General features: G+C 46.6%; 1 protein-coding gene across 2 annotated transcripts in view; it reads right to left on the bottom strand.

Annotated features, from left to right (window-relative positions):
• HTT (huntingtin) overlaps positions 1-24,692 on the bottom strand; it is a 206,597-nt gene that overhangs the window by 46,719 nt on the left and 135,186 nt on the right. For both annotated transcript variants that reach the window (XM_063603488.1, XM_003812979.6), the window contains exons 34-40: positions 22,967-23,022; positions 21,907-22,055; positions 19,098-19,234; positions 17,279-17,395; positions 13,026-13,148; positions 11,866-12,101; positions 10,656-10,798 (exon numbers count right to left, since the gene is read on the bottom strand). In XM_063603488.1, coding sequence (XP_063459558.1) covers positions 10,656-10,798; positions 11,866-12,101; positions 13,026-13,148; positions 17,279-17,395; positions 19,098-19,234; positions 21,907-22,055; positions 22,967-23,022 — 961 coding nt within the window. The remainder of the gene's footprint in view (positions 1-10,655; positions 10,799-11,865; positions 12,102-13,025; positions 13,149-17,278; positions 17,396-19,097; positions 19,235-21,906; positions 22,056-22,966; positions 23,023-24,692) is intronic.

Below are 24,692 nucleotides of genomic sequence, written 5' to 3'. Positions count from 1 at the left end.
TGGCTATGCGAAGATTTTACATAAAAATGAAACAGGCTGAGTCGTCTCCCATACTTACATATTCAGAACACCTGGCATTTAGAAAATTCTGATTTTTCTAAGCAGAAACAGATATCCTACTTTTTTTTTTTTGAGATAGAGTTTCGCTCTTGTTGCCCAGGTTGGAGTGCAGTGGCGCAATCTCGGCTCACTGCAAACTCCACCTTCCAGTTTCAAGCTGTTCTCCTGCCTCAGCCTCCCAAGTAGCTAGGATTACAGGCGCCTGCCACCACGCCCAGCTAATATTTGTATTTTTAGTATAGAGGGGGTTTCACCATGTTGGCCAGGCTGGTCTTGAACTCCTGAGCTCGTGATCCACCCGCCTCAGCCTCCCAAAGTGCTGGGATTAAGGCGTGAGCCACTGTGCCTGGCCAATATCCCACTTATTTAATGGACTGGTCAAGAAAGCTAGCATTCCTCCTCTCTCACTGTCGACCTCCGCATTGGTTGGCAATGCCAAGCCCTCCAGGAGCTCCAAGCCAAGAGCTGCGAAAGTCTGAACACAGCTCCCGGAGAAGGAGTCAGGGAACATTATCACTGCACTCGGGCCACAGCGGGGCCCCCACAGGACTGAGCCACAGCTACACAGGCAGGAACAGCACTCGGCACCTGCCAAACTGAACAGCTCCTGGGCTTGCTAAGAACTGAGGGACAGAAATGCTGTAAGAGGCCAGGTGAGAAAGCAGGACCCCCCTGTGGTCCAGGCTCTGTGTGCTCTCTGCAGGCTCCTGACACCTGACAGCCAAGTGGCCTCTGTGCCCAGCCATGGAGCATCCTGGGCCTAGGCAGGCCAAGCGGTCAGCCTCCCCACACACAATGCTGGCACCTCAGCGACACACTCAGTTAGATTCTACCTGCAAATTTCTCCACAGCATCCTTCTCAGGGCTCCAGGAACCATGACTTCATTCTATCCTCTCCTTTGGATAAACAAGGTCAAAGGCACAGAGACATGCACAGGCTGCAAAGCACAGCAGGGAGAGGCAGCAAGACTTGGGAAACAAAGAAAGGCCCAGCTGGCAAAGGTCACCCTCTCCCCCAGATCTGGGCTGCCTGGCATCACTGTTGGGGTCAAAATTTTATTTCTGATTTAAATTTCAGGCCGGGTTTGGTGACTCACGCCTATAATTGCAGCACTTTGGGAGGCCAAGGTGGGCGGATCACTTGAGGTCTGGAGTTCGAGACCAGCCTGGCCAACACGGTAAAACCCTGTCTCCACTAAAAATACAAAAATTGGCCGGGTGTGGTGGCGGGTGCCTGTAATCCCAGGTACTTGGGAGGCGGAGGCACAAGAATCGCTTGACCCAGGAGGCAGGGGCTGCAGTGGGCCAAGATCGTGCCACTGCACTCTAGCCTGGGCCATGGAGTGAGACTCTATCTCAAAAAAAAAAAAAAAAAAAAAAATCAACACATCCCCAAAGTGAAAGGGTCCTAAAACAGGCAAAAACAGAGTACAGGCTTTTTAGGGCTCCACAATGCCTTAAACTATAACCTGAGACCAAGGAAGCGAGCTAACAGAAGCAGCACACTCAGAGAATGCAGACCAGGTCACAACGAGGAGTTCTAATGCCTTGTCTCTGGCTCCTCCAGGTTTCCTGGGATTTCTCTACACTTGCTTCCTGGTCAGCATTGTCCCCTCCAGCCCATTCTGCACTGGCCTCATCCTTCTGTGGGGCCCTCTGTTCCTGCATGGGCCCGCTGAGTGAAGAGGCATGTGCTGCCTTCAAGGAAGATGCAGCCAGGCCACAGAGCACGTGCAGGGACAGACCTGGGATGTAGGGGTTTTCAACAGGTAATAGAAACCCACAATCCAAGCTGTGTTCTAGGTGGCTGAGTGTCAACACAGGCTCTGAATCAGACTGCCTGGTTCAGATCGTGGCTCTACTGTCTACTACCTGGGTGACCTTGGATGCACCTTACCTGGGGCCTCAGCTTCCTCAGGTGTAAGATGGAATTAAGAGCAGTATCTGTTCACAGGGCTGTAATAAGGAGCAAACAGGAGAACCCAGGTAAAGGGCTCAGCACTGCATAAGGCATGGAGGAAGTACTCAGCCCCTGGGGTGGTGGCTGCTGGAGCCTATTAGGGAAGTTCAGGTGGAAGATGAGACGGACTCTGAGGGCCACACCTCCTAGTAGATGGAGAGGAGGAGGTAAGGTTAGGGTTACTGGGGTAGCGGGAGGAGGAACAGACAATGATGCTGGGATTCTGAACATCCCTAATGATCTAATTAACAAGAAGAGGCCCTGGAGAGTGACAGTGGTGCTAGTTCAATTTTAAGTGCAAGTCTGAGGTACTGGCAGGACAAGTCCCGTGTCGAGAAGCTGGATGCCAGGACTACAAGGATCAGCAAGAGAAAGTTGTCCATGAGAGCACCAGCCAAGGTCACAAAGGGGATGGACCTACCAAGGCCAAGGAGAGAGGCAGAGACACAGAGAAAACAGTAACGAGAGACCATGGACAGCAACTCGAGGAACACAATCAATTAAGTGGCTAGACAGAGAAGACCCCGCAAGCTACTGAGTGACAAGAGGGCAGCTCCATAGAATCAAGCTGGAGGGCCTAGGATGAGAGAGACCTAGAAAGAAAGAACACAGGCAGCCTCTGCAAAGGCCTTTTTAGTAAAGAGGGAAAGAGGCAGGCTGCCATGGCTTGAGAAACAAGAGGGAAACAAACCACCATGGGCAATGAGAATGGAGTGTACACAGAGGGAGGGACCCCTCATGAAGGAAGCAGGAGGGCACAGGAAGTGCTGGTTTGTTTTTAATTTAAGGCTGGCTTAGTGTGGCTGTTAAGTGTAAAAGAGCAGCTACAGGCAGGAAAGGAAAGATAAGACATACATGTTTCACTACGGTGAAGTACGCAATGGAATTTGTTTTTTTTTTTCAGACAGGGTCTCACTCTGTTGCCCAGACTGGAGTACAGTGGCACAATCACAGCCCACTGTAGCTTTGGCCTCCAGGGCTCAATTGATCCTCCTGTCCCAGGTTCCTGAGTAGCTGGGAGTATAGGTGTGCGCCACCATGTCCAGCTAATTTTTGTATTTTCTATAGAAACAGGATTTCAACATGTTGCTCAGGCTAATCTCAAACTCCTGGGCTCAAGCAATCTGCCCACCTTGGCTTCCCAAAGTGCACAGGATTACAGGTGTGAGCCACCACACCTGGCCTGCAATGGATATTTTTAAATAAGCATCAAAGGCAAAATTCAATTCCAGAGAATCCAGAAGGATGTGGCGTCAGGAAGCAGACATAAGAGGGGCCAGGAAGCCGGCAGGAGGATGAGGATGAACTTGGGGACAGGACGGAAGGTCCCCTGTTCCGCTGGGATGTTATGAGGAACCCAGGGTCCCTTCCAGGTGGAGGGAGGAAGAACTGGACAGAGGCTCATGAGAAGGATTCATCACTCTCTCTGCGGAGAGCAAGGCAGACACCTGCTGGGCATGGTGTGGGCATATCAGAATAGCAAAAGCTTTAGAAGGCATGGCACTCGCTGCAGCTCATTCTGAAGCCACCAGTAATCCCATGGTGACACCCGCCTGGTCCCCTCCTTCCAAGGGTTTCCCTGACTTTCCTCATCCTGGAATCACCTGTTTTTATCCTCACAGAAAACACATCAGAGACCACAGTGCTGCTGCTGGGAAGCAGCAGGACGACGTCTCTCAGTCCCCTTTTACAGGGTGGGGCTGTGACCTGTCACCACCAGAGAACACCAGCAAAGGCATGCCTGTCACTTATCCAAGGCCATAAAGCCTTCTTTACCTTCCCTCTCCTTGTCCCCAACCAGACACAGAGGATGTGAAGGCCCGGAGAACAGAACCAAAAGAAGGAAAGGAGCCTGGGTCCCCGAATTCCCACAAGGAGGAAAACCATCCGTGAACCAAGAACACCCTCAATACACTGTCATAAAACCAAGAAACAACCTTCTCTGGTGTGAAGCCATGGAAATGTTGGTTTATTTGTTACAGTAGCTACCATTACCTAACAAAGACAACAGTGGCATTGAGAACGTGGCTGAGATGAGAAGATGCTTCTCGGTGGAACCTCCCTTCCTAGGGTCCCGGGTAGTGATGAGCAGCAGTCTGAGACAGAAAGAAGGCAGAGCCTGTGGATCACAAGGGTGGCACAGGGGAGCCAAAGGGACTCGGGGGAAGAGAAAGGGACCAAGTGCCCGGAGACCACGATGGCAGTGCAGGAAAGGAGGCGGGCAGGAAGGCGGATGCAGGCTGCACCCAGAGAAACAGCTACAGCTGCACGCAGCAGCTCCGCAAGCCATGTTTTTGTGAGCTAAACAAAGAAATATTAAAAGGAACAATGGAAGCAGGAATTGGAAATAAAGAATGCTGTTTTCAAAACAGGCAGGATGTGGGATCGCATCCCAATTCCACCATCGAGAGCTCCTAGGGCAGAAACCTCTCTGGGCTGGGCTTGTTCAGCTATGACACAGAGAGAATCATCTCTTCTCCACGCCACACATGACTGGGGCCCATGGTGGGTATTCTGAAAGTGCCAGCGGCTACACTCACCACTATCAACCCAAGAAGTGGCCTGGTGAGAGAAAGATCGATGGGCAAGAAAGAATGCTTGGGTTTTCATTCTTGGTTTTGGCACAGGATCTTTTAGAACTTAAGCACAAAGGAGGAAATACTTCACAGAGCTGTTCTAAGAATTGACTGGGATAATTAAAATTAAACCTACCACATACCTATGAGAAAATTCCATTGCTCCTAGCATTATAATTGTTAGTAGCCCTGTCCTTTCCCCAAGCATGAACTTGAATCAATGTCAACTTTATTACTATAGAAAGGACCACTATCTCTCTCTTCCAGTATTCCTGCTTTGCCCCAAAAAGTGGAACCACAGACACTTTGGAAAGGACAGGGAAGAGCTGTCGTGCAGCCATCCCCTCTGCCACAGAGGAAGGGGTGAGCATGCCTCCGTGAGGGTCATGGCACGTCTCCACCACCCACGACCAGGACTCAGGGAGGAAGGGGCAGCAGCTCCTGCCACCCTGACTGGGTATAGTCTGGATGGCAGGCAGGGAAGGGCACAAGATGTGTCCTTGAAAATCACGGTGAGCAAAGCTGGAAGGCCGCGTTGAGGCTACAAGGTCAGACAGCTCTAATTCAGCCACATGGACAACAAACAAAGCTGATGTTTCCACCTCCTGGGCCTCTGGTGCCATCATCTGTTTCTAAACCAGTCTATCTTGGACCAAAAGAGAGGGATGCTGGTTACCCAAAATGTTGTAAACAGGAGGACAGCTATCTTTCTTGGCTATTCTGCTTATCCTAGATGGAATGTGAAATAGGCAAACCACTTTGGGATGAACACCCTCCTCCCCCAACAAGAGGAAAAGCAGGAAACAAAAAGTCAAGGGTGCCATTCTGACTAGTTCCTGAACCAGGTATTATTTAAGAAGTACCCACGCCTGAAATGGACAAATTTAAAGGTCTTCATTTTCAGTTTATGGGTGGAATTCATAGCCTTTGTTTAAGCAGTACGTGAATACATATTACCAATTTTACATGCTAAACACACCTTACTTATATAAAAACACGAGATGAATTATTTCAACTCTTATCTTGAAACCAATCAAATATAGTAATTCTGCCACCTAGTGTCTTTCAAATAAATGCAGTCAAAGGAAACAAGAAGACAGAAACACACATTTATATATACACACACACACAACTTACTTGCAAATGTTGGGCCGATTAAATAAGGTCAAAAAGATACCAGCAGGAAACCCACGTGCCCTCTCCAAGCCCTCCACTCCCGCCAGTAAAGCTGCTTCTCAACAGACCTGCACTGTCTCATACAGGAGCCACTATCCACACAGAGCTGTTTAAATTTAAGTTAATTAAAATTAAATAAAATTATAAATTAAGCTATCCAATCAGACCAGCCACATTTCAGGTACAGAACACCACACGTGGCTAAAGGCAACTAAATTAGACAGTGCAGACATCCTGTCTCTGCTGGAAGTCCTATTGGACAACACTTCAACAGTAACAATATTTTGCCTCAATTTTGAGATGGAAGGAGAGGAAATCAGCGCAATAAGACAGTGACCACATTTGAGCTGCACAGAGATCGCTTGGACATGTAGAAGGACACAGAACACACCACCCTTATCCCACAAAGGCAAGACTAGTCCTTAGAAATGAGGCTGTCTCCTCCTGGCATCAAATCCAAACCAACTGGTGGCAAAATATTAAAATGACCAACAGACTAAAATTGACCTACCATTCATTAACAAGCCATATTTTCTCAACTTTAAACTTACTACACTGGTCAGTGAAGCATAATCCGAAGATCTTTAAAAAGAAACAAGAAAATTCTTTCAATAATAGCAAGCAAGGCTCAAAAACTAGAGTCCATTATGAAAATTAAATTTCGGCCATGGCCTGTGCAGAGGGTGACAGCAGCTGAATGCAGAGGCCATGAAGAGGCCCCTTTCTCCAGGATTCTGTGGCGCCGTGCGGCCAGGCCCCACCCGCCTCCTGCCTGCCTGTACTCTCAGCTGCTCTCTTGGGTGCCGGAACTCTTCTCCGCAAAAAGCTAGCTACTTCTCTCCCTCAGAAATCCTGCCTCTGCCTGCCCACCCATTTCATCTGTCACTGCACTACTGTTCTCCTTCATAGGAAATATCAAGACTTGCGATACTGATGCACTGACTGGAAGTTCCGTGCAGGCAAGAGCCAGGATGCTCAACTGAACTTGGCACACCCAGAGCCTGCTAGCATGGAGGCGGGCCACGCCAAGAGTATCCTCAAATGGACCAAGGCTGAAAATGCTAACTATCTTTTACTCTAAGGTATGTATGCAAAATGTGTACCAAAATCCAGTAAGAGAAAGGAGCTTTGATCACAAAAGCACCCTGCCCCCATCCCTTTTTAAGGCAACTACTTGTTATCATTTCTGTTTTCAGTTCTGGTAGTTACCTCCAAAATTCTAACTGCTGTGCTGCTATCCCTTGCAGCAGACCATCAGTTACTGCATGTGCTCCTCTCCCTTACTCCCGGAGACCAGCCCCACCTCCTCATCAATGGAATGCTGTCCAGTCTCCCATTTGGCCCATGTGGACCAGAGCATTCAGGGGTTTATGGTCACCCATATTACTCATGCAAGGCCAATCACATGCCTACTTGAGGGGCTGAGAACACAGCCTGCTAGAGGTCATCTTCTGTCATGTGAAAACAGCCCACCAGAGAACAAAACTAACACAGGAAGCAGAGATGAGACTGGGCGCGGTGGCTGACACCTATAACCTCAGCATTTTGGGAGGCAGAGGCAGGAGGATCGCCTGAAGCTAAGAGTTAAAGACCCACCCGGGCAGCACAGTAAGACTTCCATTTCTACAAAAAAATTTTAAAACCTATCCAGGTATGGTGGTACATGCCTATTGTCTCAGCTACTTAGAAGGCTGAGGCAGGAAGAACTCTAGAGCCCAGGAGTTCGAGGCTAGAGTGAGCCTCGCACTGCACTTCACGCCACTGCACTTCAGCCTAGGCGACAAAGTGAGACCCTATATTTAAAATAAAATTTAAAAATTATATAAATGAAAAGAAGAAAGCAGAGCTGAGATGCATAAATATACAATGCAGACCACAGAATTACAACACTAGATGCAGTCCTACCAACTACCCTTGCCTGCACTTTCCAGGAGCTTAAACCAACACATTCTTTCTCTTACTCTAGTTTAAACTGGGGTTTTATCCCTGCAACTGAAAGACTGTTGAATACAATCACCACATCATAATTTGTCATGATTTATAGACTTCAGAGAGCTTTAGACATTACCCATTAACTCTACCGTAATAAAGATGAGATTTAGCTCATTTATACTACCTCCTAACAATCTGAATTACATGTTTAGTTCTATTTGGAGACCTCTGAAGCCTCTACATTTTGGTGTGTCAACTTCAGATGATGTAATCTTATAATCCCAACAATGCTAGGTGAAGATTTTAGTTCCCCTTCCGTTCCCCACCTCTATCTCTACCATCTACTTGCCAAATTAACTTGGTTAGTTTTCCTTTTATATTCATCAGAACCGAAGACATTTTCACTCTGTTCTGAAACCATAATTAAGTCAATAAGTCTTCAGTGTTTCAGTCACACATTGATTCCAAAAATGAAAGCTCGGGCTGGGTGCGGTGGCTCACACCTGTAATCCCAGCACTTAGGGAGGCCGAGGCGGGTGGATCACCTGAGGTCAGGAGTTCAAGACCAGCCTCAACATGGAGAAACCCTGTCTCTACTAAAAATACAAAAAATTAGCCAGGCGTGGTGGTGCATGCCCGTAATCCCAGCTACTCGGGAGGCTGAGGCAGGAGAATTGCTTGAACCTGGGAGGCAGAGGTTGCAGTGAGCCGAGATCACACCATTGCACTCCAGGCTGGGCAACAAGAGTGAAACTCTGTCTCAAAAAAAAAAAGAAAAGAAAAAAAAAGAAAAGAAAAGAAAAGAAAAGAAAAGAAAAGAAAAGAAAGAAAGAAAGAAAGAAAGAAAGAAAGAAAGCAAGCAAGCAAGCAAGCAAGCAAGCAAGCAAGCAAGCTCAAGCAGTATTTACATTATGACTATCTGTATCTAGTTCCCAAGAGAGCCAACGATCCTAGAAGGATGGCATCTCTTTCTATAGGTCTTTGATCGTGACTCCTAAGCCGCTTAAAGGAGAACCTTTTTAATATCAAGGGCTTCCAACAGATCAACTGCTGAAAAATCAAGCCACATTTTGGTTTGCCTCATATTTGGACCATGACTTAATGCTGTTTGCTGTTACCAGAAATTAGAATTGCCTTTCTTTTTTCTTGAGAGAAGAAAGATGTGCCTATCCCCTAGAACTAGGCTTCTAGCTATTTAGTCATTTATTTAAAGCAAAGCATTCTCATTACAAACGATCGTTCTTCTTGGAAAACACACTGTCCTAATTTGGACTGGCTGCTTTCCATGCTTGCTGCACAGCTGGCGTCTTATGACTTTCTTGGGTTCACTGTCCTTGTCATTTTCTTTCTCTAGAGACATGGTCTCGATCTTGCCCAGGCTGGAGTGCAGTGGCATGATCATGGCTCACTACAGCTTGACCTCCTGGGCTCAGGCTCATGCCGCTACTCCTGGCTAATTTTTTTATTGTTTTATTTTTGTGGAGATGGGGTCTCTTGCTATGTTGTCCAGGCTGGTCTCAAGCTGAAGCGATCATCCCGCCTCAGCCTCCCAAAGTGCTGGGATTTCAGGTGTGAGCTACCATGCCCAACCTTCACCGTCCTTGATCATTTGTAAAAGTAACAAAAACATCTTGGCCTCCAAATCTTTAACACAGGAGGAGGAAGCTCTCAGGTTTACTTTTTTTTTTTTTTTTTTTTTTAATAAGAGGCAGGGTATCATTCTGCAGCCCAGGCTGGAGTGCAATAATAGCTCCCTGCAGCCTCGAACTCCTGAGCTCAAGAGATCCTCACACCTCAGCCTCCCAAGTAGCTGGGACTACAGGCATGTGCCCACCATATCTAGCTAGTTTTTGATTTTCTTTGTAGAGATAGGGGTCTCGCTATGTTGCTCAGGCTGGTCTCAAGCTCCTGGCCTCAAGTGATCCTTTCACCTTGACCTCCCAAAGTGCTGGGATTACAGGCATAAGCCACTGTGATTGCCCATCTTAACCATTTTTGGGTCTTGTCTTGTTTTGTTTTGTTTTTTTGAGGCAGGGTCTTACTCTATAGCCGAGGCTGGAGTGCAGTGGCATGAACCCATCTCACTAGAGCCCTGACCTCCTGGGCTCAAGCGATCCTCCAGCCTCAGTCTCCTGAGTAGCTGGGACCACACGCACACCACTATCCCCGGCTAGTTTGTTTGTACAGATGGGATCCTACCATGTTGCTGAGGCTGGTCTCAAACTCCTTGGCTCAAGCAGTCCTCCTGCCTTGGCCTCTCAAAGTGCTTGGATTACAGGCATGAGCCATGACACCTGGCTCCTCTTAACTATTTGTAACTGTACAGTTCAGTAGCATTAAGTACATTCATAATGTTATACAACCATCACCACCATTCATTTCTAGAATAACTCTTTTCATCTTGTAAAAATAACTCCCCCTCCCCTGCAGCCCCTGGCAACCACCATTCTACTTTCTGTATCTATGAATTAACTACTCTAGGTCCCTCATGTAAGTGGAATCACATAGTATTTGTCCTTTTGTGACTGGCTTATTTCATTTAGCATAATGTCCTTAAGGGTCACCCATGTTGCAGCATGTGTCAGAATGTCCTTTTTTTAAGGCTGAATAATATTCCACTGTAAATATACACCAGATTTTGCTTATCCATTCATCCATCGAGGGACACTTCAGTTGGTTCCACATTTTAGCTATCGTGAATAATGCTGCTATGAATGCTGGCATGCAAATATCTTTTCACCACCCTGCTTTCCATTCTTTTGGGTATATACCCAAGAGTGGAACTGCTGGGTCACATGGTATCAGGTTTACTCTTACAGCAACAAATATTTTCAACTGGCACACTGGGCAAGGCAGAGTTTCTACCGGGCAGCACAGCTCCTACACTCTGAGAGTGTAGAGTGCAGAATGGGGAACGAGACACTCCAGGAAGACTAATGTGATTCACCTACCAGACTTGAAGATGTGGATCAGACACATTAGCAGTGTGCCTAGTTCTTGGCAATAGAAAGTATGTTGCTGCTCACTCATTTCCACCTTCAGCTGTTTTGTAACAATGTCTTCTAAAAGAATACCAACCAGTTGTAATAGAAACCTTCCAAGAAACAAAAAAGATGACAGTGAATTAGGTGACTACTATAAAGCACTTATGCCAAGTATACATGAAAATATACATGGTAAATATAAAGTAAAAATATAGGTAGAGTACATTAAACCGTTAAAGTGAAATGCATAACACCATCGCCTTGGACACAGTCACTTGGTCTCTCTGTGTATCACCTTCCTCGCTGAGGATGAAATGGCAGGTAGTATTTTTTTAAGCTTTGTAAACTGTACACCATTACACAAATACAAGCTGATCATCTGTCACAGGAATTTAATGTATCATCAATTTTAGCCAGCTGCTTCAATGCAACAGAGGGAAAGCCATGGGCTGCCTTGCTGAACCTGCAAACAAAAAGGTGCCCAGCAGGCTTACTGGGCTTATCTCCATCGACAACACAGGGCACCTCCACTGATGACAAACCAAGTGAAGGCTGCATGAAGTCACAGCCACTTAGCAGAAGCAGCACATTTGCAGAAGCAGCTCTAGAACTCAGTGAATGCTCAGAATCTAGCAAAGGTGGAGAGGGACCCATCTAGGCAGCAAGCACTTACGAGCGCCTCATCACTGTCCTTGGGGAGCTTCCAAACAATTTATGAGGGAAGACAGGATTTGATACTACGCGTATTGATTGGAGGCAGGCTGCCCTGCAGGGAGAAGTCTTTTATTACTGACAGCGTGTAAAACTGCCAGCACATGGTGAGAATCTGAGACTCACTTTTACTGGCTTCTCTTGGGTTTCAACTTCCCTGACGGCAGTGTGCCCCTACTGCCTGCCCCCAGGACAGCCACCCAATGCCCTGCCCTGCCTGAGGCGAGCCACTGCTGTAGCATCTCTACTGAGGACAAGAGACAGAACGTGACAGAACCTCAAGACAGGTATGAACCAACAGCCACAGATAATGCAGGACGGATTAGAAAATTACACTGATACGGACTTCTTTACCCAACTCAGAACTGAAGCAAGACCAGGTATTATTCCAGACTTACTGATTGCGAAACATCATGTGACTTCCCAAAGGGCATGGGTTAGTTATAGGCTCCGATAGAAAGCATACCTTGAAAATGTTTCTTCTGGCAAATTCTTTATTTGTTTCCCTTCACTGTGTTCTTCTAGCATTGAATTACTGTCCCCATCTCTTAACCTATTAATTACTGTACAGGAGATTAAATATGGAGAAAAGGAGAGCTCCTGAATACGAGAAAGAACAATATCTTCAGTTGACTGGGAAATCAGAACCCTCAAAATGGCCAGAATTCCCGATATCCACAGTTGAACAGTGCTCACGGACGCCTAAAATAAACAAAATACGTAAGTCACAGCTGAAGAAAAAAGGAAGATTAAATTTCCCCAATTGCCAATTTTGTGAAAGAAAATAACTCCTATTTTACTATCCTACCAATAAACCTCTCTATCACTGAGTCCCAAAGTGTGCTCCCAGAAAAGCAGGCATTAGTTTCACCTGGGAATTTGCTAAAAATGCAAACTCTTGGTTCGGTGCGGGAGCCACCTATAATCCCAACACTTTGGGAGGCCGAGGCGGGCGGATCACAAGGTCAGGAGATCGCGACCATCCTGGCTAACACAGTGAAACCCCGTCTCTACTAAAAATACAAAAAATTAGCCGGGCACAGTGACACGCACCTGTAGTCCCAGCTACTCGGGAGGCTGAGGCAGGAAAATTGCTTGAACCTGTGAGGCGGAGGTTGCAGTGAGCCGAGGTAGCGCCACTGTACTCCAGCCTGGGTGACAGAGCAAGGCTCCATCTCCAAAAAAAATTAAGAGGCCAGGTGCGGTGGCTCACGCCTGTAATCCCAGCACTTTGGGAGGCTGAGATGGGCGGGTCACAAAGTCAGGAGATCAAGACCATCCTGGCTAACACAGTGAAACCCCATCTCTACTAAAAATACAAAAAAATCAGCCGGGCGTGGGGTGGGCGCCTGTAGTCCCAGCAACTCGGAGGCTGAGGCAGGAGAATGGTGTGAACCTGGAAGGCGGAGCTTGCAGTGAGCCGAGATCATGCCACTGCACTCCAGCCTGGGCGACAGAGTGAGACTCCGTTCCGCACCACCCCCACACCACACACACACACAAAAAAGCAAACTCTCAAGAAGCCCCACCCAAACTGACTGACTCAGACATTCTGGGGGTGGTCCCAGTAATCAGAGCTTGAACAAGCCCTCCAGATTCATCTGCTGAGCCAGGCGAGAGACTCACCATTGTGTTCGGAGTGACGAACATACTCCGTAAAAGCATGTCCACTGGACGGAGGGAGGAAGGGGCCAAAATCTCAAATAATGTATTTAACACTCCAAGGGCTTCATGAGAGTCAATGTGCATCTGTGGAATTAGACACCACAAACATTTCTACGTAAGCCAAAAGAAACGACAGCTTCCTATACACCAGCTATGTAACTCAAGGGCAAATTATCATAATCATCTCATCGTCACCTTCCCTCATTTAAAAGCATTTTAAGTTCAGTGGTGAACCAAGCAAACATTTTTACAACAACACTGTATCAGCTACATTTTTCCCATAACAGAAATCTTGTCATTTAGATTTTTATTACATAAATAATAAATGCTTTCTGTAAAAGACTCAAATATACAAAAGTGTGAAAAAAAATCAACTAGCACTGCAGCACCCTGACACAATCATTACCAACATTTTGGTGACCAGTCTTCCAAGCGTCCCTTTGTATACACATACATGGGATGGTGTGCACACTTTTTTTTTCTTTTTCTGCACTCCATCCCTCCCCCAACAGTTGTAACAAATGCTAAGTGATGTATATCCCTTTCTTAATCTGCCCCATGTTCCTATAGCCATATCCTTGCCCCCTCACACACAGAGGTTTTGTTTTAGTTGTTTTGAAAAATCATAAACGTCTCTGTGCTCTTCTCACTTAACCCAGTGCAATGGAGAACTCCCAAGGCAACTGGCTGAACTTCCTTTCTTCCTTCCTCCCTCCCCTTCCTCCCTTCCATTTCTTCCATTTATTTCCTTCCTTCCTTCCTCCCTCCCTCTCTCTTCTTTCTCTCTCTTTCTCTCTTTCTAACAGAGTCTCACTCTGTGCCCCAGGAGTGCAGTGGCACACGAATGGGCTCAAGTGATCCTCCCACCTCAGCCTCCTGAGTTAGCTAGGACTACAGGCGCACAGCACCACACCCAGCTAGTTTTTGTATTTCTAGTAGAGACAGGGTTTCACCATGTTGCCCAGGCTGGTCTCAAACTCCTGAGCTCAAGCAATCTGCCTGCCTTGGCCTCCCAAAGTGCTGGGATTACAGGCATGAGCCACCACACCTGGCCAGAACATTTTTAATCATGCAAAATAGCCCAAGCTAAAATAGTCTAAGCTTATACCACAGTGTGTTCAACTATTACTTATTGATGGTGGGCACTGACTGTTTCCAATTTTTGTTTCTACTGAGTGTGTACACATAGTAAACAACTCTGCAAACAGATGTGGTGTTTTTCAAGGCACAGATGTGAAGCTCACAACACTGGCCACATCTTACAACAAGGGAACAACTGACCTGAGCTCCAGGATTCCTGCATCCTGGACCCTCGCCTGTGCCCACCAACTCTGCCTCCTTCCCAGCAACTCTGGGAGAACCCACAGTGCTCTGTCATCCGTGCAGTCAATCCTAACCCGTGTCTGTGAACACCACGACGGCGATTTGTGTCTCCTGTGTCATGAACTGATCCTCCCTGTTGCTTCTGCCCTCAGTGCGTAAAAAGGCCTTCATTTCTGCCAACTTAACCCACTGCCGACTCCTCTCCTCCTCTGGCTACTGCCCTATTTCTCCGTTCCCTCTTCAAGTAAAACCTTTTTCCAAGTCTCTCTCCTGTCCTTTCAGGAACACATTCCCATTAGGGTTTGGCTCCCTTTGCTCCTCCAAAAGCACTCATCAGTGCCCTCGGTGCTGCCAAACCTGGGCCAAGTTCCCAAGGTGCTGACAGCAGATGTCGCCCTCCTGCACAAAATGCCTTAAAAAAAATCTTGGCTTTAGGAACCCCACACCTGCCTACTCCCCCTGCCCCAGCACTGGCTCCCCTCACCTACCTGACCTTGGAGCTGGGACTCAGCAGGCTCGGCATTCAAGCTCCTCCTCCTCTCCAGCCAGTCTGGGTCCACTGTGAGTGGACATCTCAGATGCTGACCCCCTGCCCCACAGTCTCTCGACAACTCCAGGCTCATACACCTGATGCTGGCCTCACCTCATTAGGCACCTATGGGGTCTCAACTGCTACATCCAGACAGGCTCTGACCTCCTGCTGCCCCCGATGTCTACCCTACCTTGTCCACAGCCACCCTGTCCTCCCCCTGAAATCACCCCCAAAGCCCTGCTCTCTCTCACATGCCACATCTAAGCCACCAGCAAACCTTGCTGGTTCTGCTTTCATGCTGCCAAGGGATGCCCACTTGGGCCATTCCACTCCAGTGCCGGGTCTCACATGGGTGGCCCTGCTCTGCCCTCACCTCCCCCTCAAGGCTATTCTCAACTCAGGAGTAAGAATGATCCTGCTAAAACCTACACCACATCAGGGCAAACCCTCTCAAGGCTCCTCCAGGCTGGCCTCACCCCACCAGGCCTCACTCCCTTCCCTCCCCATGGCTGCCCCACTCCTCCACCCCCATTGCTTGTACCCTAACAGCATGTCCGCCCCCCGCCAGGGCCTTTGCACTGCTATTTGCTCTGCCTGGAATGTTCCTTCCCCAGGTATCTCCTAGGCTTGTATCTTTCCTTTCTGCAAATTCACTCAAATGTCACCAGATCACCAAAGCTTCTTCTCATCACCAGCTGAACAATGCCACTCCCACAGCCGACACCACCTAACTCTCTTCCCTCCTGGATTCTTCTGTACAGTGTTCCTGATCAGCCGCCATGGTATAGACTTCACTCACTTGCTTTTCTATTGTCTGTCCCCTCACCCGCATCCCAACAAAATCTTCACTCCAAGAAGGCAGGGGGTCTTTCTTTAATCTGCTTTGATCACTGATGTATGCACTGCCAGTAACAGGATAGTACCTAGCACTACTTCTGAATGCAACATGCACCTGTGGTGAGCTACCTGGCAGGTGCTGCACTAAGCGTTTCATAAATGTTTTATCACACAATTTCCATTGCGGCAGATATTAAGTCAGATATTTACTATGTATTCAGGCCTTCGATCTCCACTCTACTCAGATTATGCACAGAAAAGAATGGGATAAAGCTTCCAAAGCACCATTCTAAAACCATCTGTAGGCAGGGAGACCCTGACCACACTAAAACTGCTGTCAATCTCACCAGAAGCCAAGATCCCTGTCCTGTTGTCTAACTGGTCTCAGGATAACATTCCATTATGAAATCAGAATGGGGGTGCAGTCATGAAGGCAGTAACATCAATATCACATGCCTCTAAGTTTAAATCAAATGCCAAAAACCACGGACTACTCGTACTATACAGAGTAGTTGTTTATTGTGTATAATCAAGATGAACAAACATGTATTTGCTGAGTCCACTTAAAAGGCAACCTCAAGCTGTGCCAGGCAGCTCATGAGATTTTCTGGCGGAGCTGCCTCAAGGAGGTCCCCACCACCCTTCTCTGTGAGCTACAGAGGTGCTGCTACACTGGGGGCACAGTGGCCTGTGCCTGACTGGGGGCAGGCTGCTTCTGAAACTGGCACTGCCAGGCCATTTCCTTCCACTGCAGTTGTGGAAACAATGATTCATGTCATTTGATCATAGAAATTCTGATTAGTGATGAATAGGCCAGGCGAGGTGGCTCACACCTGTAATGCCAGCACTTTGGCAGGCCAAGCTTGGTGGATCACTTGGACCCAGGAGTTTAAAACCAGCCTGGGCAACACAGGGAGACCTCATCTCTACTAAAAATACAAAAAACTAGCCAGGCGTAGTGGTGCACACCTGTGGTCCTTGCTACTCGGGAGGCTGAGGTGGGAGAATTGGTTGAACCTGGGAGGCAGAGGTTGTTGCAGTGAGATTACACGACTGCACTCTAGCCTGGGTGACAGAGTGAGACCCTGTCGGAAAGGAAAGGAAGGGAGAGGAAAGGAAAACTGCTAAATTACAAGCAGTAAGGTAACAAAAACAAAAATCTAACCACCAAATAAAACACTGGGTTGACCAGAATGCAGGAGGCAGTGTAGGAGGTAAGGGTTCGGGCTTTAGAGTTAGCCTTGGCCCGCCCTCACCCCAGCACTCTAAAGCTGTGTGCTGCCTGATCACCTCCATAACCTCTCTGAGCCGTGGGATCCCCCCTGTAAAGTAGGTGGGCAATACCAACCTGAGATAGCATTGTGAGAAGAAATGAAGTCAGCTGTCCCATGACCAGCACGGAGAACTGCTATCAAGGCACAGATTAGGACTGAAGGAAGAGCTGATTCCAGCCACCCACCTTTCACAAGGACCTTAAGCTACCATCGCTATGCAACAACAAGCCAAGGCTGCGGGGACAAACCTGCTGTTTGGCTAACATTGGGAGGATGATGTCAGCTATCTGTCGAGACAGTCGCTTCCACTTGTCTTCATTCTCCTTGTGGCACTGCTGCAGGACAAGAATGAACATCTCCAACACCTACAAGAGCGGGCACAATTAGAAAGTCTGCTGCCAAGAGACGCCTTTCCACCCCTACGTGTCCGTCTGTTATACTTGTCCCAGCTCAGCTGGAAGACTCTAGGATCCAAACAGATGTGATCCCAGCGAGGACAGGGGGACATTAATGCAACCCCCACTCTATGACATGAGAAATGTAGGGGAATCAGAACGAAACACAAGTTCCTCTAGGGCACATACAAGGTGCACACTTTGCTCAGGAGGATTTGCCATCATTGTTATTTGTATAGAATTTGTAATATTTCACAATCAGAGAAAAGGCACAACATGAAAATCAAATGTATATTAATCTTTGGCAAACTTCAAACACAGCCTTGACTAAACTATTCTGCAGGTGGCTCATTGCCTTTGTGGACATTCACTTCAATTCTGTGTTCTCTGCAGAGGCAATCTACTGAACAGCAGCTACTTCCCAGAGGTATACATGGTTGAGCACAAGTTTATTAGTGATCATTTCTAAACAGACATATCCAGAGCTCACTGAACATGTGGCTGATGAACTCCTCTCCATGACACCCACCCACCCAAGCAGCTCTGCCTGCCACCACCTGCTTGCCAGTTGCTCATTTTCAGACCTCTTTATGATACATGTACTTTTGCATTGCAATTATGTGATTTAATTAGGCATTAAGTATTTAATTAAATACTACAGGGGTTCATTAAAATATGAATGAACAAAGAAAGTGCTGCTTCTTATGAGAAAAGCTATGGCTTTATGAAGATTCAAAGACAAACAGCTAAAAAGAATTGACAAAATAAGTGAGGGCTAGACAACAGTACAAGTTAAAAGGAAGGAGAAGTCATTTAAAAAGAGAGATTTCTGCACTCAGCCTTCCTCAAAATGTCTTTGAATTCTTATGCCACTTTAAGAAAACAAAATCAGAAATCAGCTCAAAGAAAAAGACCTTAGCCCTATGTCAAAATAGTGGTAAATAAATATACAAATAAAGTTTTTATTTCAGAGTTGAGATTTCTATCATTTTAAGGTTTCTACCATCTTGACCAACACTGTCAATTGATTTTTGGTCCTCGTTGTGGAAAAGAGGGCCTCACTATCTTGAACGATCTCGTGACTCTCAGACCAGGAGTCAGGTGAACTCCCATGGCTGTGCCCACTTTAAAGATAAACACCAGGCTGGGCATGGTGGCTCACGCCTGTAATCCTAGCACTTTGGGAGGCCAAGGCAGGAGGATCACTTGAGGTCAGGAGTTCGAAACAGCTTGGCCATCATGGTGAAACCCCATCTCTACTAAAAATACAAAAAAAAAATTAGCTGGGCATGGTGGTGCATGCCTGTAATCCCAGCTACTCGGGAGGTGGAGGCAGGAGAATTGCTTAAACCCGGGAGGTGGAGCTTGCAGTGAGCCAAGATCGTGCCACCACACTCCAGCCTGGGCGACGGAGAGAGACTCCATCTCAAAAAAAAAAAAAGGATACACACCAATAACACCTCCTGCCACTGCACCTCCCCAACTCCACCACACCCCCCCCACCCCCCGCCTCCCTCCCCATCTCCCTGCACCGGCATCTCCCCAGGCCCCAGAAAGCTCAAACCTGGTTCAAAGTAACACAGTTAACAGTGAGCGTTACCACATGGCACTTCCTTCCATCTGCACGGGTCAATAAAGTATCCACGACAGTTCCAACACACATTCCTCTTACCTGATGGTACTGGATGAGTCTCAGTAACATTGACACCACCACCTCTTTTTGGGTTTCAAGCTCTTTTCCTGCATCAGCTTTATTTGTTCCTCTTAATACAAAGAGGTCGTGGACTATGGGCTGCAGAGCCGGTATGGCTGTGGGGACAAAAGGGTACCCTTATCAGGCATTTCATGGAAATTACATTTGGAAAACTGCTCTCAACATCTACAAAATGCTTTCAAGAAATAAAGAAAACCCTTACACATACTTGGTTTATGGTAAGAGATGAATTAAGGTTATCAATCATTATACCATGTGGAAGGTCAAAGCTCTTCCTCTGAACACTGATCATTTTGTGATGGCTTCTAAAAAAAGAAAAAAAACCTAGGGCTCCTGTAACTTAACACCACTTCTGAAAAAAGGGACTCAAATTCAAAAGTCAACTTGAAAATGATAAAACTTTCCAAATAACCAAAACAGCAACATTCCTGGTCTCAAGAATAATCTACTTGATTCATCTGAAAAGACAATAAAGACTTCCACATAATACATTTAGTCAAAGCCACTGATTATGCTTTTTTAAGTAAACTCACTCTGTCATTAGATAGATAAGGGACTTTCCCCCAGGTCTTATTTTGGTCTAACACAGGAGTCGAAATAAATTAACTGGTCTACTATGACCACATATAAAAAAATATAAGAAATGCCTTTCATTGGCACACAGAGGCACATTCTGACCCTCAATGTCATGCGCCACAGGAACACTGACCCCTCAGTGACAGGTACGCTCACACATGAGCACACACAGAGGCACACTCTGACCCCTCAGTGACACATACGCTCACACATGAGCACACACACAGAGGCACACTCTGACCCCTCAGTGACAGGTACGCTCACACATGAGCACACACACAGAGGCACACTCTGACCCCCTCAGTGACACATACGCTCACACATGAGCACACACACAGAGGCACACTCTGACCCCTCAGTGACACATACGCTCACACATGAGCACACACAGAGGCACACTCTGACCCCCTCAGTGACACACACGCTCACACATGAGCACACACACAGAGGCACACTCTGACCCCTCAGTGACATGTACGCACACACAAGCACACACACAGACAGGCACACTCTGACCCCTCAGTGACACATACGCTCACACATGAGCACACACACAGAGGCACACTCTGACCCCTCAGTGACACACATGCTCACACATGAGCACACACACAGAGGCACACTCTGACCCCCTCAGTGACACACACGCTCACACATGAGCACACACACAGAGGCACACTCTGACCCCTCAGTGACACACATGCTCACACATGAGCACACACACAGAGGCACACTCTGACCCCCTCAGTGACACACACGCTCACACATGAGCACACACACAGAGGCACACTCTGACCCCTCAGTGACACATACGCTCACACATGAGCACACACACAGAGGCACACTCTGACCCCTCAGTGACACATACGCTCACACATGAGCACACACACAGAGGCACACTCTGACCCCCTCAGTGACACACACGCTCACACATGAGCACACACACAGAGGCACACTCTGACCCCTCAGTGACATGTACGCACACACAAGCACACACACAGACAGGCACACTCTGACCCCTCAGTGACACACACACACACGTACACACACACACACGCGAGGCACCCTCTGACCCCTCGGTGAAGGGCACAATGCAACCCTCTTTGACACACACACAAACACTCTGACCTCTCAGTGACACATACTCTCTCCGGCCCTGAGACATGCACACACAGGAATACTCACTGACCCTTCGGTGGCATGCACGCATGGGTATACTCTCTGGCCCTCTCACAGATGACCAAGCTTCCCAGCACAAAGTACTGGGTGTGGCTGCCTACTGATTTTCTGTCCAAAGACCCTCCAAGTCCAGGAAACCAAACACCTATGCCTTTAATAATCTATACTTTGGCTGTGTGAATCTGAAGCCCTTGTGAGGCCATGGCAAAGACTAACTGGCTTAGCTATGTAAAGACTGAGAGGTCAGCCAAGGCCCTGCCTCGCAACACAGCACGGTTGATGCTCTTCTGCACACACGCTGAGTCGAAAAGACTCTAGGTAGTAGTGCCATTCTCACATCTGGGGGTTTGCAAGGGTCTTAGGATGTGTCCCTGTCAAAGTTCAAAAGCCTACAGATTCCAGCAAAGGAGTCAGGGAGGGGTCAATAGGGCAATGCTGGAAGATCAGTTCAAAAAGCTCAAAGAAAGATTTGCAACTCATTCATAAAACCACACTAGCTCCTTCCACAGGCTGGGGGCTTGCACAGCTGGCCATCTCCTGGGTTCCTTATTTAAGCTCCAGCAAAATCATCAGGCAAAACAGAAAGCCCTGAACCCAAGTCAAACTATATCTCCAATACCACTGGATGAGAGATCAAAATTTAATTCACGGCAAGTTCGATTTAAGAATTTTTAGTGTTTCATCGCTTCTCGGCCTTTTGGCTAAGATCAAGTGAAGAACTTTTAGCGTTTCGTGTGAATGAACAGGAACTTTATATTCAGAATCTATACCTTAGGTTATCTTACTGTTTCTTGAATTTTTTTCCCTGAGAAGATTACAAATTGCTGAGAGTAAAGAATATGCTCTCTTCTCTTTTGAAACGTCTCTAACCAGTACATTCACATACACAGACACACATGCAGAGCCTGAGAAGCACATGGCCGCCACTGACAACGTTCAAAGTGGGTATATGAAAATGAACACTGCCAAGCACATCATGACACCGAAGACGACAGTGAAAGGTGTGTCCCGTTACCATGTGTCACAGCCTTCCTTCCACTGGCCATGATGCCATCACAGAGCTGAATGATTTTAGGAATTCCAATGATCTGTTTTGAATGATAGCGTTCATAAGATAGTAATACCAAGAAGAAAAAGATGTTTGGAATGATTGCCTCTGATTCCCTAGAAACAAAAACATCCATTTAGACCTTTCTTTTAAAATTAAGATACATATCAATATAAGCAACATATAATAATTCATGATTCAACCTTGACAGCAAGCACACATTAAGCTAACAGGTGTCAGTGATCTACTCTAACCCCATCCCTGCCACAATGCATCCCATCTGTGCCCTCGTGCAGAGCCGGGACATGTGTAAAGGTTCGGAGGCAGCAGGTAGAAGGCACCCGACGGCACAGGGGCACAGCAGCTACGATCTTCCTAGCTCTCCTCTGCCTCTTTGCTCTTGAAGAAATTGAAACTCAAAAGAGAAACAGTAACTTGCCCCAAAACACAGTGGAGGTGTCATGTAATTAGAATAAACACTATGTTTCCAGACCCCAGGGAATCTGGGAACACTTTCCTTCTGCACTAAATTTTCCTAATTACAATGTTTATTAAGCATTTTAGGTACTAAAATAATTTTAACTTTTAATAATTATAAACCTGTAATGGACTAGCAAAAAGTATTTAAAACCTCAACATCTAGCAAGAAAAAGCTGCAGAGAATACAAATGCATAATAATTACTAAAGACAACCTTATATAAAACTGCTTTCTCTAAGAAGATTTAAAAACTAGTGCTCCACCACAAGATTTCATTCCACCATCTGTCAACACAATTAAATGCTTTGAAATGTGCAATGAATACTGACAACATATGGAATTTTCAGATACATAACTACTTCCAAACAAGTCTTGAGATATACATTAATTTTTAAGAGAAGCAAAAATGCACAGTATGTTAGTCAGATTTCCATTTAAAGAAAACAGCAAAAATGCCTAACAGTAGTTTAAACATTCACTTAATAACCTAAATTACATGTAAGTACACAAGAAGGAGAAAAAAATCTAAAATAATAAAATGCTATTACCTGAACTGGCCCACTTCAATGTATTCAAACTGTTTCAATACAAAGCCAATAAACACCTACAGGAAGGAAAATAAAATTTCACATCAATAATAGGATTAAAATGTAAAAACCAGGCTTCTTTTCCTCCTGCTTATCTGCATAAATTTTCAATAAATTTCTTGACAGCTGATAAATTTGACTATAAGCATAACTCTATTCTGAAATCAGCCTAGATAATTGCAGAACACATCCAGGAATCCCCTCAACAACTTTACTATACCCTGAGGTGAAATCTCATTGGAAAAACAAATAATAAATTCCAAGAGACATCAGACAATACCCAAAAGTACACCTTGGGGACTCATCTGTTCACGTTAATGGCAGACAGGGTGGCACAGATTCCCTGAAACTGATTTAGTAATAAGATACCCAAAGGAGTCGACCTTCGTCCCCCAACCATCTGAGAGGCGACACGTAAGGGCTGCACGGGAGCCAGTTTTGTGTCACACTGTATTCCCTGCAGCTGTCTGCTTTCCCAACCTGACAGGGAGCTTCCATGGATAAAGCATGGAGCATATGGCCTGGTTTTCTCAGAGCCTCTGGGCGGAATGCAAACATACAGCAGGTGCTCAATAAATCTTTATCAGCATAGAGTTCAATGGTTTGTCTGTTCTAGTGTTCTATTCTTGTTCATAAAACTGTCACTGTATTGAATCTTAAGAACTGGGAGAAAGGGGACCAGTTGATGAAAGGCAATCAGAACAAACATGAAACCAGAGCAGTCTTTGTTCTTACTAGAATGGAACAAATCAGGGCTCTGGCTTCCCTTGGGGTACCCCTGCCCCCCTGAGAGCCTGCTCCTCTCAGCCGCTGCTGCCCACAGCCATAGACCAGGGCTTCTCCCCAGACAGCCTCCTAGTGTCAAAGGAAAGGAAAAGAAGTTCCCAATGACTATTTCCTGAGGAGAGCAATGGCCCATTTAGACGGATTTTCTTCGGACAGGTTTTGTGAAAGAAAGATCAAAGCATCAGGCCAACGCAAAGCCCACCCCTTGATGCCTCTTTCATTAAAAGCAGACCCCAGGCCAGGCACGGTGGCTCACGCCTGTAATCCCAGCATTTTGGGAGGCTGAGGCAGGCAGATCACGAGGTCAGGAGATTAAGACCATCCTGGCTAACACGGTGAAACCCCGTCTCTACTAAAAATACAAAAAATTAGCCAGGCGTAGTGGTGGGTGCCTGTAGTCCCAGCTACTTGGGAGGCTGACACAGGAGAATGGCGTGAACTCGGGAGGTGGAGCTTGCAGTGAGCCGAGATCGCACCCCTGCACTCCAGCCTGGGTGACAGAGCGAGACTCCATCTCAAAAAAAAAAAAAAAACAAACAAACAACAACAACAACAAAAAACAAGCAGATACCACCCCAATACCCACTGTGGAAAATCAGTGTTGACCGAGTGCCCTCAGTTCTCCTAGGGAAACAGACCCTTTCAGGTGAGTAACAGTGCTGAAAGGATTAATAGATTTACGTCTAGAAGGAAATAGAGAAGTGTAATATTTCTAACTCAAAAATATTCCTACCCCACATAAGAAAGTAGCCCAAGATCACGGCTCAAAAATGACAGTTAAATTTTGACGATGAAAAGGCAGTTTCATCTGCAGTGATTTAACTGGGACGAATCTTGAGGAAAATGTGCATCATGAAGGGACAGGACTAGCCAGAATCTGGTGCCCACAGCAACTATAGGA

The sequence above is a fragment of the Pan paniscus genome, chromosome 3 (assembly GCF_029289425.2).
Source record: "Pan paniscus chromosome 3, NHGRI_mPanPan1-v2.0_pri, whole genome shotgun sequence".
NCBI lineage: Eukaryota > Metazoa > Chordata > Mammalia > Primates > Hominidae > Pan > Pan paniscus.
This window is presented reverse-complemented; position numbering and strand designations above follow the sequence as displayed.